This window comes from Andrena cerasifolii, chromosome 3 (assembly GCF_050908995.1).
Source record: "Andrena cerasifolii isolate SP2316 chromosome 3, iyAndCera1_principal, whole genome shotgun sequence".
Lineage (NCBI taxonomy): Eukaryota > Metazoa > Arthropoda > Insecta > Hymenoptera > Andrenidae > Andrena > Andrena cerasifolii.
Window position 1 is genome coordinate 16,551,028 of NC_135120.1, and position 17,235 is coordinate 16,568,262.

Consider the following 17,235-nt stretch of genomic DNA (forward strand, 5'->3'; position numbering starts at 1 on the left):
TCAGCGAGGGGTCCGAACGACTGTAAAGGGACAAAGCTATTAAGAGGAACAGGAAGAAGGATCGCAAGGAAGTGAATCATGGGCTCTCTGCCGAATCTTCACGAGTTGTCGAAGGAGAAGCTCGAGAGTCCTGCTTACAGGCCAGCCCCGATCGGTGGTTTAGGACCTATACGACTGCCAGCTCAGCCTCCACCGTTAGCTCATACTCATAGACGCGCTAGAAGCAGTGGTCATCACCATGCCTTGTGGGATAACGATGCTATGCTAGAGGTATGGCAATAGGTCATCCCACGATACTGTAATTAATAAATCTAGTTACTGTACGTGTAGTACCTAGAAGAGACATAACGAGGTCGTGAAAGCTGCGAGAGCCTCAAAGTTTACAACTCTGAGATTTCAAGATAAGAGGACTGGAAGCCCTACCTCCCCAAAAAGGTGCCAACCCTCTTGCTCCGAAACCACAAAGCTATGAACTTTGGGAGTCCCGCATCTTTTATGACCACGCTATATGTTTTCTAGGCATTCGGTATGTCGGGGGATCACTGTGTTAAAAAGTAGTCAAGGAAGAGAATCCTTGGATCAAGTAGACATCTTTGTTCATAGCACATGGCAGCTTACTCTCCCATCTCCTGTCGTTCGACAAGAACGTCTGCCTTATCCTGGCGCCGACGGGACTCAATGAACTCCTCAGCGGGAGCATCATCCGTGCGTCGACTAATAGCCGCTGTTAGAGCAGCTCCCTCCGGCCCTCGGCCACCGAAGAGGGCAATTCTGAGGCACTGTGCTGCTCTTCTCCTAGGGCACGCAAGCTGCTCAGCCGCCGTGCTGCCCATGTTCCCGTTGCAGGCTGGCCTCGGCGCTTTCAATCCTCAACTGGGACCGATGCTTCTCGCTCTTCTTTACGCGACAGCAACGATCACCAGCTGTTTCGCGCCGATTCTCGTGCAGAGATTCGGAACGAACCTTGGGATAAGCACCAGCCACATGGCCACCACGGTTTTCGTCGGGGTACACCTTTACCCAAAATGGTGTGTACTCTGCTGTGCAGGGTGAGCGTAGGAACTGAACCCGGCTGCTCCCTATGTGAAGACAGAGAACAGTAGAAGAGGGTGTTGCTCTGCTTAGAAAACTCTGTGTCTACCCACCGCCATAAGAACTTCCTTTGAAAAGATGAACCGATGCTTCTGCAAAGTCTGCGGTGTACTTCTTTTTTACGTAAACTGGTCCCATAGGGTAGTCCTGCGTATAAAAGTACCAATTATTATGTTACAGCGAGTATTCAAATGCATCATCGTAGCCCTGTAAATATTGTTAAGCTATTAATTTACGATTTTAAGTTACCTACTGAAAGCAAGGAATTTATTGTGTAATTGTTAAGCTAAATACTTTTATATGAATACATTATGGTAAAGGTCAATTTATATGAGTAGAAAATATGTGTTTCCATCTTAAAACCAATACAATTCCATCCTGCAAATGCATCGGTACCATCTTTTGAACCTTGATTGATTATGGCAACATAAAATTCTCTGAACACTGTAACGCCTTCCACTACCATTTTCCACTGTCTTCGCCTAGATATTATAGCACAGTCCGGTTTAAGACATTATTTCAAATTTAAGTTTATGAACAGCATTATGTTAAAACATTGAATTAAACTCGTTGTCGTTAACTATAACAAATATTTATAATGTTTTTTATATTTCTTTACCGACAGGTATATACTATTACCCAGTTATGCAATGTTGGGTGCTTGTGTTAGTCCAAGTTTCATAGCAAGAGTTTCACATGTAAATGCTTCAGCAACTAGTCTAGCTTTGGTGTCCATCGATCCTGAGGATCCTGATGAAACAAGACGCGAGTGCCTTCTGAGAAGACTTAATCGAGGAATCAAATTAGCAGAAGACATAGGTCTCGCATTGGGTATGAACATTTTAACATGTTTCCCAAGTTTTTAGTAAAATTCAAAAGCGTTCATTCTTCTGCACGACATTCATAATTTACAAATTGCGTTGTATTTAATTTTTTAACACCTGTACCTTCTTTTCATAAAGCAATCAAAATCTAGTAATTATAATAAAATTCTAGTGATTAAACAATATTTGTTATAGTGTATATATATTATGTTATTATTATATGTATGAAATTCATAATAGAATTAAGAATTAATGCAATTTAATGATTGTTTCTGCTAGGTTGTCTAATCGCTGCCATACTTGTAAAACTAACAGATTCAATACCTATTGATACTACAATGAACAGCGAAGTAAATGACGTTTGCGGAGCAGAGTATTGTCCAGAGGAGATTTATCCTTATAACAGCACAATTAACGCACCCACGTTATCATCTGGAACGTCAAAAATATTGGTCAGCATATGGCTGGGTTTTGCCGTCCTTGGTTTAAGCATATCCTGCGCTTTCCTTGACTCCAGAATAAAGGAACCACAGAATGTCAATGAAAAGCACAGTGCGCGAAATATCCTCGCATCTGTGAAATCTGCATTTCAAGATCCTAAGTTGCAACTAGCAGCGCCATTAACGCTCTTCATCGGGCTCGAACAGGGATTTATTTACGCTGATTTTATAGAAGTGAGTACTACAGTATAAAGAATAAGTATTGCTGAAAGATTCCCAGAAGACCTAGTAAAGAAAATTCCAATTCATATCTTGGTTACACTTCGTTCGTTTGATACAGTAGTGTTTAACTTTCCATGTTCAACAGTATATTTTCATTTGAGGTAATATTATTTCAACTGTTGTAAAAATAAGTTTAAAGTTTTTGCTTAGTAGAAATAAATCTTTCATGCATTTTTAAAACACATTGTGTACCCTCTTGAGTATTCCCCACAATGTAATAAGTGTTTAATCATTATTTAATAGGCATATGTAGTCTGTGCTCTTGGAGGCGCTGGAACCGTAACTCTAAGCTTCTTAAGTTTAGCATCTTTACAAGCCCTAGCTGGCGTAACACTATCGATGCTTCTGAGGCATATTAAAAGATACTTTGTTGTAGGTAAGTAATTGTCAATAAACGACTTCCCCATTCCCTAACGCTAAATTTCTAACATTAATAATTAATCATTGCATTTTCTCCACGAGTTGTTGGATTTGTATTCCATGCATGTTTACTGCTGGTTTTAATCACATGGAGACCATCCGGTGATGATCCAGCACTTTTTCACGTTATATCTGCTGCCTGGGGAGTTTGCAACTCCATTTGGGAAACTCTAATATACAGTAAGTCCCACATCAGTTTTCTATAATTAATTTCCATACTTTTACATGCTTAAATAACTGTACTAATAAGTGTTCCGATACAATAATCTTTGTTTAGGTAATTTTATGTTGCATAACAATATCTGCGTGAATGAAGCGTAAAGATTTTGGTAGCTTCATCGAATAATTATAATTTATGAAACTTCAGTTTCCTTTCCGTCACATGTTAATCTAATTTCTTATTATTTTTCTTCCCGCGTACTACTGGTTTAAATACTCTAACAAAGTATAATTGAATTTCTAGCATTAGTACTGGGTTTGTATCCGAATTCTTGGCAAGGACCTTTATCGACGTCTCTTTTCTGGAGATGGCTCGGCCTTGCCCTTACTCTTGGTTTGCACGGACTGGTTTGCACACGATTCCGAGTACTTGGTCTTGCTTGTGTACTACTCCTGTCTGTGGTTCCTTATATATGGCTGGAAATTAAACTGGCCAAAAGAGGTAAAAGTCTGGCACCATTGTGACTGGGAGATCCGAGCACGAGTGATCATGGTTCAAGTGTTAAGACAGAAGAACGTTATAGAGATTGAGAAAAATTCGTTCCATTCAGCTTAAGAATGACAAAGAGACACAGCAGAAACTCTTTTGTGGGGGATAGTACAATTACAACAAAGGGACGTGCACAACGTAGAGCTCACAGTGTAGCGTTTGCTTGTAATATCGAACGTAATTTATCCACGAAGGGTGTTTTGCTGCAGCCTTCCACATCGACTGTAGAAGAACGTCGAAAAAGTACCAAAAATGATGGTGCTGTTCTTCCTGTCTCCAAAGGCTGACATTCCAATATATATATTTTCAGTATCTTGCATATTTAAATATTAGACTGGGATGGAAAAGACAAGGTCAGTTTAATTTAATTGTATTCTTCTTTTCTTAAGTGTCTGAATACTTAAAGCAGTGATTCCCAACCTGCGGGTTGCGATTTGTTTTCTGAGGGCGCCACGGTTTTTGGTTTTTTTTTAACATTGTTAAGTAAGAATTATATTCTGAAATAACTATCCATAATGTATTTTCTTTACCTCATTAAGTTTACCTTACGTTATATGTGGGAGGGGGGTCCCCAGGTTTCAGCGTCAAGCGGAAAAGCTAAACTCGGTGCTAAGCTGTTCCGTTCTTTTCCGCTTGACGCTTATTCACTCCGATTCGTTCGTTCGTTCGTTGGTCTTCTTACCATTCCTTTCAGATTCAATAACAATACAGGTGATGTTATATTCAAGAAGGGAAAGAAAACTTTTTCACGACGTTAGAATTCAGAACAAAAATGAATGTCAAGTAGATTTAAATAATTACAGGGGATTCAATCATATATTAATAAAATCTTTGAACTCAATGACTTAATTATGATATGCTTTAACACAGGAATGATCTGCATGCCCAGTCAATTTGTTAAATAGTAATTTACTCGAAGTCTTTCACCGAGTTGAATGGAACGAATACATGTGCGAGATTACAAACAATTCTTCGTACAGTTAAAGGTAAATGCTTTAGCGGGCAACTTCTTGTTCCACGATGGTACGATTCGTTTTATAAATTGAATCGTACAAGACTGAGCGATAGCAGAATACACATACATACAATGAATCCAGAAAATCTCTATACCTTACAATAGAATTTCTTCGACAGTGTGCGATTTTAAGTTGAGAACAAATAAATAAATGACTCGGATTATTCTTTTTAACATTTATTATTGGGACAAACATAAAAGTACAACAAATGAACATTTTTTTTAATATCTATCTTAATAAGAAATGTATACCTATGTAAAATAATTTAACAGTTGTTTCACTTATCTATTTGCAACTGAAAATTGCACATCGTTGAAGAGATTCTACTAAAATTTATAGAGACTTTCCGGGCTCAATGCATATTGTTAACGATTGAATATACCAATCGCAGTAGTATTTCTCTGACAAATCATTAACTGGCGTTCAAACGTCGAAACGTACCTGATGTCTTTCAAACCAAATTAATTCTAATCATATGGGAAGAAGAAATCGTGAACCGCATCTGCCCTGTATCATAAATTGAAATGAAACATTATAGGACATTTAATAAAAATATAGTTATAGTTTAAATATAATTATTACACGTAACGATCTATATCAAAGCTTATCATTCATATGGAGGAGTGGTAGATAAGAGTAAGCTACAAATTTATCGTACAAACGATAGTTTTTAATTCTTTTTTTTAAAGCAAGTTCTTGTCACTTTACGATAACTTTAGACAAATAAAAACGCTCCGACGGAAAAAAGAATCTCATTACTCGATTTCTATCACGTTAATGCAACGCTAATTATAGTCGTCGATTAATAAATTTCAAAGTGAATCGAATAAGTCTAAGTCAATAATTAATTTTTAACGCTAAGAAAATGAGTGTCATAAAACTTTTTTAAATACGCAGCTTCCCTGTGTTCCGTATTATCTAATTGTTACATTTATTACTTTCGCGACTCTATCTCAAAGGAAGTCGAATTTAAGTACAATGCATCTTCAGCTATATCTTATACATAATGATCTTAAACGAAACATAGTATGCGATATTTCAAATTAATTCACGTTTATCCTATTTTTTAGTACATCAGCTTCCAACACAACTCTTATCATATCACATTTATTTAATTACGCTAGAATTCTTGTGTATAAAAATTAATGTGCATTATTACAGTGATAATGCGACTGTGTTTCATTATAGACATTAAGGTAAAGAAAATCGTACCGATATAAGAAACTTCCAACACAAATGAATACATGTTATCCTGGATAAAATGTTACAAAATAAAAAGTCAACATGTTTGATGGTAATTTAGGAAATAAGTATTTATATGAAACATTTCCCAATTTATATAACTAAACGAGAGACAAATAGCCGGACTATTTGTGAATTTTACAAGAGAAAGATTTTGAAATACAGAATCATGTTTCTTGTTGCCGTGTAATTTTCAACGTGCGACTGATAAATTTATATTCGACTCGCGACGGCGCGTTCCGACAAAGATCACTAACGCAAAATTAATACACCCGACAGTATAATGTTTGTATGTATACCAATATATTTTGTAATCTTGAAATCGATTGCATAATTGTGGTCTACACGAGGAAAGATATAAAAGAGGGCGCTTTAAAGAAAAAGAAAGCCAACGACGTGCAAGAGAAAATATTGTTAATTGTTGTAAAGACTAGGACAGAAAACACTACTTCCAATGTGAATCTCGAATCTTCAGCAATAAATCTGCTCATTCTGGTCTCACTGGCAAGAAATATTCCTAAACCATTGAGCCGGGCTAACATAGTTACGGTCAATTTCGTATAATATAGAATGGAAGAAAATGTTTGTGTCCTAGTATGTACGATTACGGATTTATAAATGGTATTTGAGAAGGCATATATTAACTGTATTTCACGGAATAATAAATAGTATCTTATTTTATATTGACCGACGTCTCAATTAACTTTCATTTCCTCTTTAACGTATTACCGAAAAGAAACTCTCTTACTCTGCACCTACTGAAGAATCTCTCTAAAAAAAGAAGCAGATATCAGAATACTATTATAATAATTCTTTTTCTCAATTCTCCAATTACATTTATATGTATATGTGTCCTATACATAATAAATCGATACTAGTAACACCGAGTGTTAAAAACAGCATCGTAAACGCCGTTGTATTACTTTCATAAATATATTATTCACATACAGGCAGATGGTTGTCATAATAATGTAGAAGCCATGAAGGAGTATCTTGTATAAGTTCGTTCTGGCAGTATAGTGCACGTTCTCTGTAATTCGAACGTTCCTTCTCTATAATCATGTACTGATTCGTATCAATTCTGTACGAACACAATCACTATCATCTGTTCACTTTCTAGTAGTTGTTTAATCACTAGTCTCGTGTCATTCCCTTATAAACCCTACCCTCTGAGGTGATGACAAATGCAATCCATCGCGGTATATAGTTTATACTTATAGCGTATAAGTTCGTAACATTATCTACCTAAATTATTGTCATCATCACGAGACGTGTAGAAGTTAATTAATGTATCGGCTGTCCAGCCGAGCACTATCTAAATATAACAAATAGAATTATACCTAAATCACTCGCATCCAACATACCATCAGCCGCATAAAAACATTTAGCTATAGCCTGTATAACTTTAACAATGCCCCTTTATTCATCGTTCATTAAATTTCTTAAAATTGCAAGTATAACAGCTTCTTGGGTTGCGCGAAACGAATGTTTTACAAACCATAATACTTTTCATTTCAACTATTGCTAACATAAAGTACATACAACACATTCCGAAAGCGATTACAACGTATAACAACAGAGGAGATCAATTAGATGCGAAATGTTTACAACAAATGTGAAATCGTATATTTATAGGTCAGAAGGGTATAGTTAACAAAAATAGATAATCCTGCCAAACGAAAATAGAGTATTTTCACGTGTAAAAAGAAATACTGAGAAGGAAACATCGAAATGTTACCCGACTGTATGGAAATCGTCCACCAAAGGTCGAATTATTTTCATTGCCAGCGACAGAAGTAGCGTTCTCAAAAAGAGAAAGATCGGACCTACAATTTGTACAAACATTATTCGGCTTTTCCTTGCAAATAATGCGGACTGCTGAGCAAAAAAACACAGGATTCGTTGTTCGATATGTAAAACTCTTACTTAAAACTCGACAAGAATTTCTTTTATTGGTTATAAAGTTTCTCTGATATTTAATTTTCTTCAGAAGAAAACGTAACAAAGACTTGACAAGGATTTTTTTAGATCTAACGATTCTTTGATATTTAATTTTCTTAAAAAGAAAAAAAAACAAAGAATTGACGTGTAAGTCACATATCAAGTTTGTGAGGCGCATCGTTTAAAACACGCTGTATATTTATGATTAGCCGATGAGAGAAAGCAACTTCAGGCTGAAGCGAAGTGAATTAATAACTATGCAACGTGTCACAATTATGTGTCTTTTCAATTCCAAGTTCGCAGTTCATCACTGTTTCAGCCCAAGATTACTTAACGCCCTTTTCAACATGCATAGTAATTGTACACAAAAATGGCTCTTATTGTACACATGTATGTATCCATATCAGAAACTCAATGAAATATCTCGAATCGCTTGAATTTCTGAAAATTGTATCTTTCTTCCTCGAGGAAATTAGAAATTAGAAATTTTTAATTTCCTCGAGAGCCACTTTTCTAAATCCATCGCAAACCCTTTCATTCCAACCAAACAGACCCTACTATGAGTTATATCCCCTATTCAGTATTCGCCAATACTATCACTTTGGTAATGTCCGTTTGTTTGTTTGCTTTCTTTTTTTTTTTTTTTTTTTTTTTTTTTGTAACTACGCAAAAAGCGTAGAACTGGGCTGAAAGTTCGTTCCATGGGAGTATTTCACTCAGTTAAAAGCACGCTATGGATACAATTTTACAAGTACATACTTTCATGTGGAAATCACGTGTTTGAAAAGATAGGAAAGGTACATATGTCAACAAATATTTAAACATGTCCAATATAAATAATCGTGCACACGCGCGTTACGAGATTCTTAAATAAAATGTACAACACAAAACTAGTACGTTTCGGACCAGAAGTGTATTTGTTACGTTTCAACTACCTTCCGTTTAGAATTTATCAAATCGAATCCGGCGTTACCTCATTCGAACACCTCGCAGAAAGATGGTACGTAGTATAAAAGATTGCAACGAATGAGATCCCGTTAATTCTGCTATATTGATCATTATAAAAACGAGCGATTAAAACGTGCATGTTCAGTATTGTACGTCAACGCATAATATTGAACATGGCGATTTATTAACGAAACGCAAGACGTGCCTCCTATTTATAAAAGCCATAGCGCGATCCACTGACACCATTCTATAACGGACAATAACGAGCAATGACCATAGTTCTACCACGTGGTGTGTGATACTGAGCAGTTTGCACTTGACAACGTCCCACTGAGGCAATTTCTGTATAATGATTAACACCGTATATGTACGTCCATTCACACACGCGCGCGCGCACGTTGCTCTGCATACCACGAAAAGTCTTTTAATAATTTACAATCACTACTTAAATTTGATACTTAAAACCTGTCTGCGCAACGAGACAAGCCGGCCGCTCAGACAGGAGTGTAGTTTCCTTTCGGTTTGTAAAATATCTGGCCGTGCAGCACGCGTCTTACAATTTCCGATAATAAAAGGCGTTTCTCTTTCCTGATTTTTACAAGTATACCTCGGTTCTCTTGTGCACGCCGAGAAAGATACGGCAATACTTCTTTAACTGGGCCGTAAGGAATATATTTGTACGCCGAGTATCCAGATTGACCTGAAATTTCACAATTTAGCAAGGATGCTTTGCAGTTTCATACACTCTTAAATATGTAATTAAGATTCCATACCTAGGGGGAATGTAATGTAATCACACATTCCTAACAACTGTCCGAAACAGATCACTTTGTCCTCTGGTGAGATTCCTATCTCCTTCATTCTGAATCAATATAAGCATTGTTTAGAGATCCGAATTAATTATAAGCCAGGCAGTTATCAGTGGCGGATTTAACAGGGCGGCTGATGAGCAGTTGCCGCCTAGGCCCCTTCACAGAAGGCCCCGGCAGGGCCCCATGACCAAAATAAAATTATGATTAGATATAGGTATCCAAACGCTATATTTTTTTCTGTGCTACTACACTTGACCCGTTTCTAGTAAACTACCTCTTCATTTTCCTCCAAAAATGGGCCCCTCAGAACGTTTGCCACCTGGGCCTTTTTTTCTTAAATCCGCCACTGGCAGTTATACATACTGTATATCACGTACTTCTCAATCGCGAAGCGTACTGAGTCCTCGTTATGGGACGCGACCATAATTCCTATTTTCCTGGGATCATCGCCCTGATCTTTGTACTGTTTCATCCGCCTCAAACACTCCATGAGTGTGTCATGGAAGCACTTGGTTGTAGCCTCATACGTAGGATTCGTTGGATCAGGGTAACCCATGGCTGCTGCCCTTGCTCTCTCCTGAATGGAGAATCGAGTCTTGTAATTGGTTCGCGACAAATCGGCGCGACGAAATTTAATCGGTTGGACGTTACCTGCTCCATATAAGCACCGCGAACTAGTTTAGCACCGAAGTAGAAATTCTGACGTTCTGCTTGTTCGAGATCCGTTTTCACCTCAGCGTAAGCATCTTTTAAGTATGTCTGGTAGGTATTAAACACCACGGCCTATGAAGTAGACCATTGGGATTCAGAAATCATTCACTGAAAATTTACTAAGTGATAATGTCGTATCTACGGTAACGAACTATTACCTTATGTGTATTGTACTTGCGCATCATCTCCTGCGTCAATCGCGAGATCGCAGGCTGAAAATACGTTTGCTCGGCATCGATCATTATACGCACGTTTAATTTATCAGCCACCTGGAACAGAGAAGCCGACGATTTTGTTTCTCCTAACCAATTGTAATTTCTTTTATACCTTCGTCGTAGCAAAGACACTGGCAATGCAGTTGAAACTGTTAGAGTTTCTTTTGGAAGATGATTTTAATTTAATAGGTTCATTCACAGATACTACTGGCATTGGTAGTGTCTAATATGCTTCTTCTATTTTATGTTCACGTATACGTACATTAACTATATTATTCAGACGCCTGATCATGTTCCTGAACATCTCTTCTTCTTTCGACGTAAGCTGCGACATGAGCCTCACCATCTTCCCTGTTTTAATGTCTGGTACTTGGAATGTTTCGCTGAGTTCATAATTCTCGTCGAGGATACCACTCCATGGGAATAAGTGAATAACCCTGAAATGAAAGGAATTACCTTCACCTTGCAGATAAGAATTACTTAAGATTCATTCTATCTATACTGAAATATTAATGCAGCAATGATAACTGAAAAGTTTTATTAGAAAAAGATTGGCGAAGGGATAATCTTACTAAAAGATTCTTCTACGGCGTAGTAATAACTTTAAGAAATTACCCTTCTTCGTCCGACTGCATCTTTTGAAGAAACTTTTGCACCGGCGCCTCATTCCTAATGTGCGCTTCTTCAAATTTTTTCTCAAAATCGCCTGGCGTCGCATGATGATTTAGAACAGCACCCTCGCCGCCAACAACGTCGCACATGTATTGCCTTGCCCGCATGATTACTTCTGACAACTGAAGCTGAAAGTAAGAAAGCATGTAATCATATAATTACCGTTCAATGACACCCACTCTCTCAATGTTAAACGAATATTGGATATATTTATACTTGTCATGAAAAATTTGAAGGTGATCCATTCTAGAAAATGAACTTTTCTAGAAAGTATGGCCAAATGTATGCTGTTTTATGGCATACTTCAATATTATATAATAAATATTCTGTTATTAACACTAGAAAAGACAGAAAAATACAAAATCAGAGTGTCGACAATTAGATACTTGTAAGGAAAGCAAAGCATATTAGTATACATAACAAGAAAATTATGGAAAATTGAATTTATCAGAGAGAAATGCTATCTCCTCGAAATAATAATTAAAGTTGCCTACAGTAAAAGAAAGGAGAGATACACTAGTGACTATTCTTTGTCTTCAGAATATCTTGGTACGTAACTTACTATAAAAAAAGAATCTACCTACCAAAAGCTGTGGGCGGCCAAGAGCCGTTAATTTAATGGCTGTAATACCGACTCCCATCGAAGCACCTATTCAAAAATGTAAAAATTTAGAATAATGTTTCTCTTAATAGGACCCACATTAAATCAGGAAAAATTAATCTTTAGGTAAAGAGGTAGTGAAGGATCAGAACATACGGGGAGAATATTCTTCTTACCAGAACAGGGAAGAACTTCGACATTATGGTCGATGTTCATCTCGGGGTATTTCAAACGTAGGGTTTTAAGATCATCGTCTATAAAAGTGCAGGACAATTTACAACACGACGTGACCGCTTTTATTTCCAATTTTAATATTTTACTACTTTTACTCTTGCATTACTATTTCAATCTTTTTTTTTTCACTTTACTAATTTATATTCCAGTTTACATTTTAACTAAAAAAAGACTAATATTCCTTCTCGTGCCACCCAAGGGCATGGAAAATTTTGCTTCAACAGATGAAATAGAAATCTGGCCATTTAATTTTCAATCTCGAATTACTATCGTCCCTACTTCACTATTTCATATCTCAGCTTACATTCTAAATGAAGAAGGAAATCAAAATTTTGTTTCGGGGTTATAAATTCAAACACATTCGCACCGTGAAGGAATACGAGACAATTAACGTGGACAGGGTATAGAATACACTGAATTAGAAATTTTTTGGATGATCCGGAGCACCGTCAGGTGACGGTATTTGGGCGGATAGCAGAATACGAGATTCCCTAGGGGAAGTATTTATAGACGAGTACGTTCGCGCGTTCTTGACTTGCAAAATTTCACAGGTCTATCACTAAAAATTTCCCTCGAGCTTGTTAAAGCATCCAACTCTAATTGGGAACCAAGTTAATTCCATTATAAATATTTAAAAAACGAAAGGACCCACGAAAGCAAGAAAGCATTTATCAAAAAAATTTATTTAACATTTCAACGCTGATCAAAGATACATGTGTTACGTTCATTATGAAATTTGAGGCGCACAGAGCTACTCGAAAATTTCAAATCAATAGGGAAGTGCACATTTTCGAAAGGCTACTTTTAGCTTCCACTTGACTGTCAAATTTTTGCGTTGCTACAGAATGCTCGAGAATACGATTCACGTGCTTTCAAGCACATACGTGGATACTAATATTGGCCTGTCCCCTCGCACAGACAAAAACTGGACTCCCCGAGCAAAATGGCATTCGAATGCTCGAGTCACGGGTTACGTGTCGGTACGACGCGCAATACAACATCCGATTAATCATCCAGCGTCATTACACCGTCCGGCATCCAATTTTGTACGCCGAATACTTTAAACTGCAATGATTTACGAAACAGCGAAAACTGTTACACGCGACAAGCAGTAAATCTCGGAAATTGGCAGCGCCTTTTGCGCGAGATTTATGGAATTGGTCTTGAAAAATCATGGCCGCGAGCGATCCAAAAGCCATGGTCAAATTATCGTTAAAGAACTATTCTCGTCTAAACAGACAGGTAGTTTTAAGGTCGTATTTGGAAATTACTAATAGGAAAGTGCACGAAGCTAAAACATCGGCACTTTTTTCACACCCTTACTGGTATTTTATCTAATGAAAAAACAAAATTGTAGCCCGTTATCAACAACATTTTAAGAGTTAGAGACTGTCGCGTGATTCATCTCTGAAAAATTCTTTTCGAACGGAACCACCAATGGAAGCCCGTTTCTTGGTCTGAGAAACGAATAATTCAAAATTTATTTGAATCCTTATGATCTTAGTTAATGCCCCCACTAAAGGAAATAACATAAAATAATGTTTGACAAAATGGTCCCCGTTGCAGTGGTGACATTTGTATTTCAGCATCTGTTCTACAGCTTCCGCAGGCTGTGGAAAAAAAGCTGTTTAGAATATTGACTCAGAAGTGGTATGAGGCATAGCGAGATGTATTCTCAGCACGGGTGCAAAGACGCAAGTGACTCGGTGCGACGGTTCATGAGATATTTGCGCTACCACTTTGAGAAACGTCGTTCTGAGGAAAACGCGTTTGAAGTCTTTCGTGGAGTTTCAAGGTGAATGGCAACTGATTTATAGCACTTACTCTTAATCTGCTGTATCAGAACGGTAATGGGCACCTTCCTTATCTTCGAAGAGTTGAAAAAAAAAAAGAAGTTGAGAATGGTATATCGGTGCCCTTCGCTAGTACGAATCTCGTCATGTGCTATCTTCCCCGACCAGAGTTGGGCATTATTCGAATAAATTTTTATTCGAATAAAAAGTTATTCGTTAGTCTCGAGTAACTTCATTTCAATCGAGTAATGCCCAACCTTTCTGCTGATAAACTATACTTGCAGCACTAACTTCAGTATATTAGTTTCTCTTGAATTTTCTTTTCTTTTCGTTTCTTTCCCTAGACAAGTACGATTGTATTCTGTACCCCTACGGTCCATTGCCACAAAGTTCTCTAATTTCCTAGGGATTCGGTCACACAAACAGGGTGCAGGTCACAGAGGAAGGAGCCATCGCTATTAGTCAATTCAAATAAGGGATGAAGGGGCCGTTGTATACAGTGGTGGACGAAAGAAAGTTTAAACCACGTAAGACTGCATAACTAACTTAATAAATACTAGGCTTTAAGTGTGGTGTTGGTGTCACTGGCTCATTTTGGCAGTTCCCCAATTGGAGATATAAATTTTCAGATACTGTTGCGAGCACCGTGTATAACTTCACGGACTGCTGGCGCTCGCATCCGAAGAAGTGAGAAGACGGTCGCTGTTTATCGACCGAACTCGTTAACCGTCACCCCTTTGATTACGCGTTATATTGTACAAAATTGTGTGCTGCTATAATTGTACTGTTGGATGCAAGAACAGCCTCAGGACACTCAGGTCATTTTTGTATAAAGAGCATCATTAGATTCCTCATTTTTTTTCTACATACTTATGCCTAAATTTCATTGTCGTATCTTTAAAATTGACAGAGATAGGGTAAAGGACCCAATTACTGTTACCTTAAGCTATTTTACTTAAAATAACGAACAAATAAACGTTGTAAAGGCATACACAGAAAGAATTATGTAATTCAACCTATAATCTGTAGTATAGATTATATACTATAGTTTATTTATTCGTTATTTTAAGTAAAATAGCTTAAGGTGACAGTAATTGGGTACTTTAAACTAAAGTAAATTTTGTGAATCGATGCTGACCAACTGACCCTAACTCGTATCCAATTGTACCTAAACAAGTACACATCAACCTAAACATGACACGATTTATGGCTATTTTAATGACTATACTTTTCCAATATTCTATATTTTTTCAAATAAGATGAACGTCCCAATTTCTGCTCATGTCCCCATTTCTGATCATTTCGTATTTTTCTTATTATTATATGCGTTACGTTTGTACTATAGTTGCAACAAAATAATTCTAAATTATTTAAACATTTACGCGAGTGTTACACGAGTCAACGCATACATCGCTATTTTTCATCAGCAGAAATACGTACATCGCTATTAGAGCATTATATATTTAATTACAAATTACTAATAGTTAAACATCTTGAAATATCTTTCTTAAATAGTTTTTCGATTGGTTGATTTATTATTAAAGAATTAATCAATTACTCTGCAAATTTTGATCGCAAACAAATTTTTTACACCTTCTTTATGACGAGTTACCTCTTAAATGAGCAGAAATTGGGACATTCACCTTATTATGCAAATATCAAATAAATAATGAAAAATAATATTTAAAAAACAGTGTTTTTCTAAATTTCTCCATTTTATGCTAGAAGGGCCTGAGAGGACTGTAATTAAAATTACTTTCACTGATTAATTAGCTACAAAGGAGATATATCAAATCTTTTAATATTACAGACAGTTTTACACTAACTTCACTGTGCATAAAAATATCTAACTTCGTAATGTTTACAGATACTTTTCTCGAAACTGACTTTTGGCACTGAGGCCCTTCTTGTCTCCAAAAGTACAATTAATAAATAAAACGTCTAGCGAGGAGACAGTCAAGCGCCATAATATAATTCTTTCTAATTGAACTATCTTGTTTTTATCATCGTTCACAGTTCAAATTTTCTTTTCACCACTACTGTAGACAACTACTGCACGAGAAACTCGTGTCCATTTGAACGACGCGGCATATAAACATTTACAACGAATTCATAACGCCAATCTTAATACTTTATACGCACATTTTCAAGACTTTAATTTTTAACAAAGTACTATGCAATAAGGCAAAAATCGATTTTAAAACCTTCTAAATGAGAATATTGCATCGTTTTCTGCATTTGCCATTTACGGGGTTGTAATGAGAATTAATGAAGTGAATGTAAAGTACAATGCCCGTTGTAATTTAGATAGATACTACGTCTGGTATTACATCTGCATGGGTATTATAAAAAGAGAAAGGAAAAGAAAGAAAAGTGACTGACTTGCAACAGATTCCAGGCATCTGATAAATACGTCCATGTTCCGTTCGCAGGAAGCTTCATTGAGGTAGAAATACGTTCTTGCTGAAGAGACTTTGTACCGACGATCCGCGAATGGTTTCGCAACATGGTACTTCTTAAGAGGACCTTCCCTTTTCTCGTCCCCAGCCTCCGACACGGAACTCCTGTAATTTACCATTATCCGCCATGATTTTTAATTTCCATGGCATCGCGGCTTTATCCTCTAACATCGATACCAGCAATGTTAAGCTGCTCGAAAGAGTCAGAGGATCGCGCACGCAACCGAATGATTTTATCGCCCGCTAAAAATGATTCGTTACTGCGAAAAAGCTATTCAGGCTGGGCATTTGATAAAAATGTTACATACATACAGAGTGCTCTACCAGGGAGCCGGCAAGCTTCTACGGCAGACTTGGCAGGTCATCCCGAGCCAAAACGGTCATACACCTTATGGGCATATTTCTATTTCGTAAGAAGTTAAAGCAAGCGTAAGATATCGCAGGCTGGTCCCTGCAAGGAATGGGCATCTTTAATTTCTCACCTACTTTTTATTTTACTTTGCGTTTGCTTTCACTGCACAGGTGTCGTTCAAATTGGCCACCTTCCATTCGTAAACATAGTTTGTGCTCACCGTTGTCACGAACGTTGTCACTTTGTTTCTAATTTGAGAGGAGTTTGGGTATGCCGCCAATTAATATGCCCACTAAAGCGTTGACTATGTTTGTAAATGTTAGGTCATCAGCTTCGACGGCATTTTTTGGAGCGTAATTGAAAGCGGGGAAGTTAAATGAAAAACCTGGGAGAATGAGAGGAGGAGTATCAGAAAGAAGAGTGTACGCGGCAACGTCTTGTTTTTGTCGTAACTTTTTAATAAACGGAAATA

General features: G+C 37.1%; 2 protein-coding genes across 6 annotated transcripts in view; one reads left to right on the forward strand and one right to left on the reverse strand.

The window, feature by feature from the left end:
- Positions 1 to 78: 78 nt before the first annotated feature.
- Positions 79 to 6,712, forward strand: LOC143366679 (protein unc-93 homolog A). The gene is made up of 7 exons (XM_076807923.1): positions 79 to 270; positions 604 to 1,028; positions 1,718 to 1,923; positions 2,196 to 2,590; positions 2,882 to 3,014; positions 3,101 to 3,238; positions 3,522 to 6,712. The coding sequence occupies exons 1-7, from the start codon at positions 79 to 81 to the stop codon at positions 3,740 to 3,742; spliced, it is 1,710 nt and encodes a 569-aa protein (XP_076664038.1). The 3' UTR covers positions 3,743 to 6,712.
- Positions 6,713 to 7,425: 713 nt separating this feature from the next.
- The window catches only part of Slga (proline dehydrogenase slgA), a 50,799-nt gene continuing 40,989 nt past the window's right edge, over positions 7,426 to 17,235 (reverse strand). For 3 of the 5 annotated variants that reach the window (XM_076807917.1, XM_076807918.1, XM_076807920.1), the window contains 9 exons: positions 16,335 to 16,516; positions 11,909 to 11,973; positions 11,268 to 11,452; positions 10,915 to 11,089; positions 10,596 to 10,706; positions 10,378 to 10,509; positions 10,104 to 10,303; positions 9,688 to 9,776; positions 7,426 to 9,614 (listed from right to left, as the gene is read on the reverse strand). In XM_076807917.1, the coding sequence (XP_076664032.1) occupies positions 9,409 to 9,614; positions 9,688 to 9,776; positions 10,104 to 10,303; positions 10,378 to 10,509; positions 10,596 to 10,706; positions 10,915 to 11,089; positions 11,268 to 11,452; positions 11,909 to 11,973; positions 16,335 to 16,516 (1,345 nt within the window). In that variant the 3' untranslated portion in view covers positions 7,426 to 9,408. Of the gene's footprint in view, positions 9,615 to 9,687; positions 9,777 to 10,103; positions 10,304 to 10,377; positions 10,510 to 10,595; positions 10,707 to 10,914; positions 11,090 to 11,267; positions 11,453 to 11,540; positions 11,664 to 11,908; positions 11,974 to 16,334; positions 16,517 to 17,235 lie in introns of those variants that run through there. The other 2 variants (XR_013084791.1, XM_076807921.1) reach the window with 2 other exon arrangements.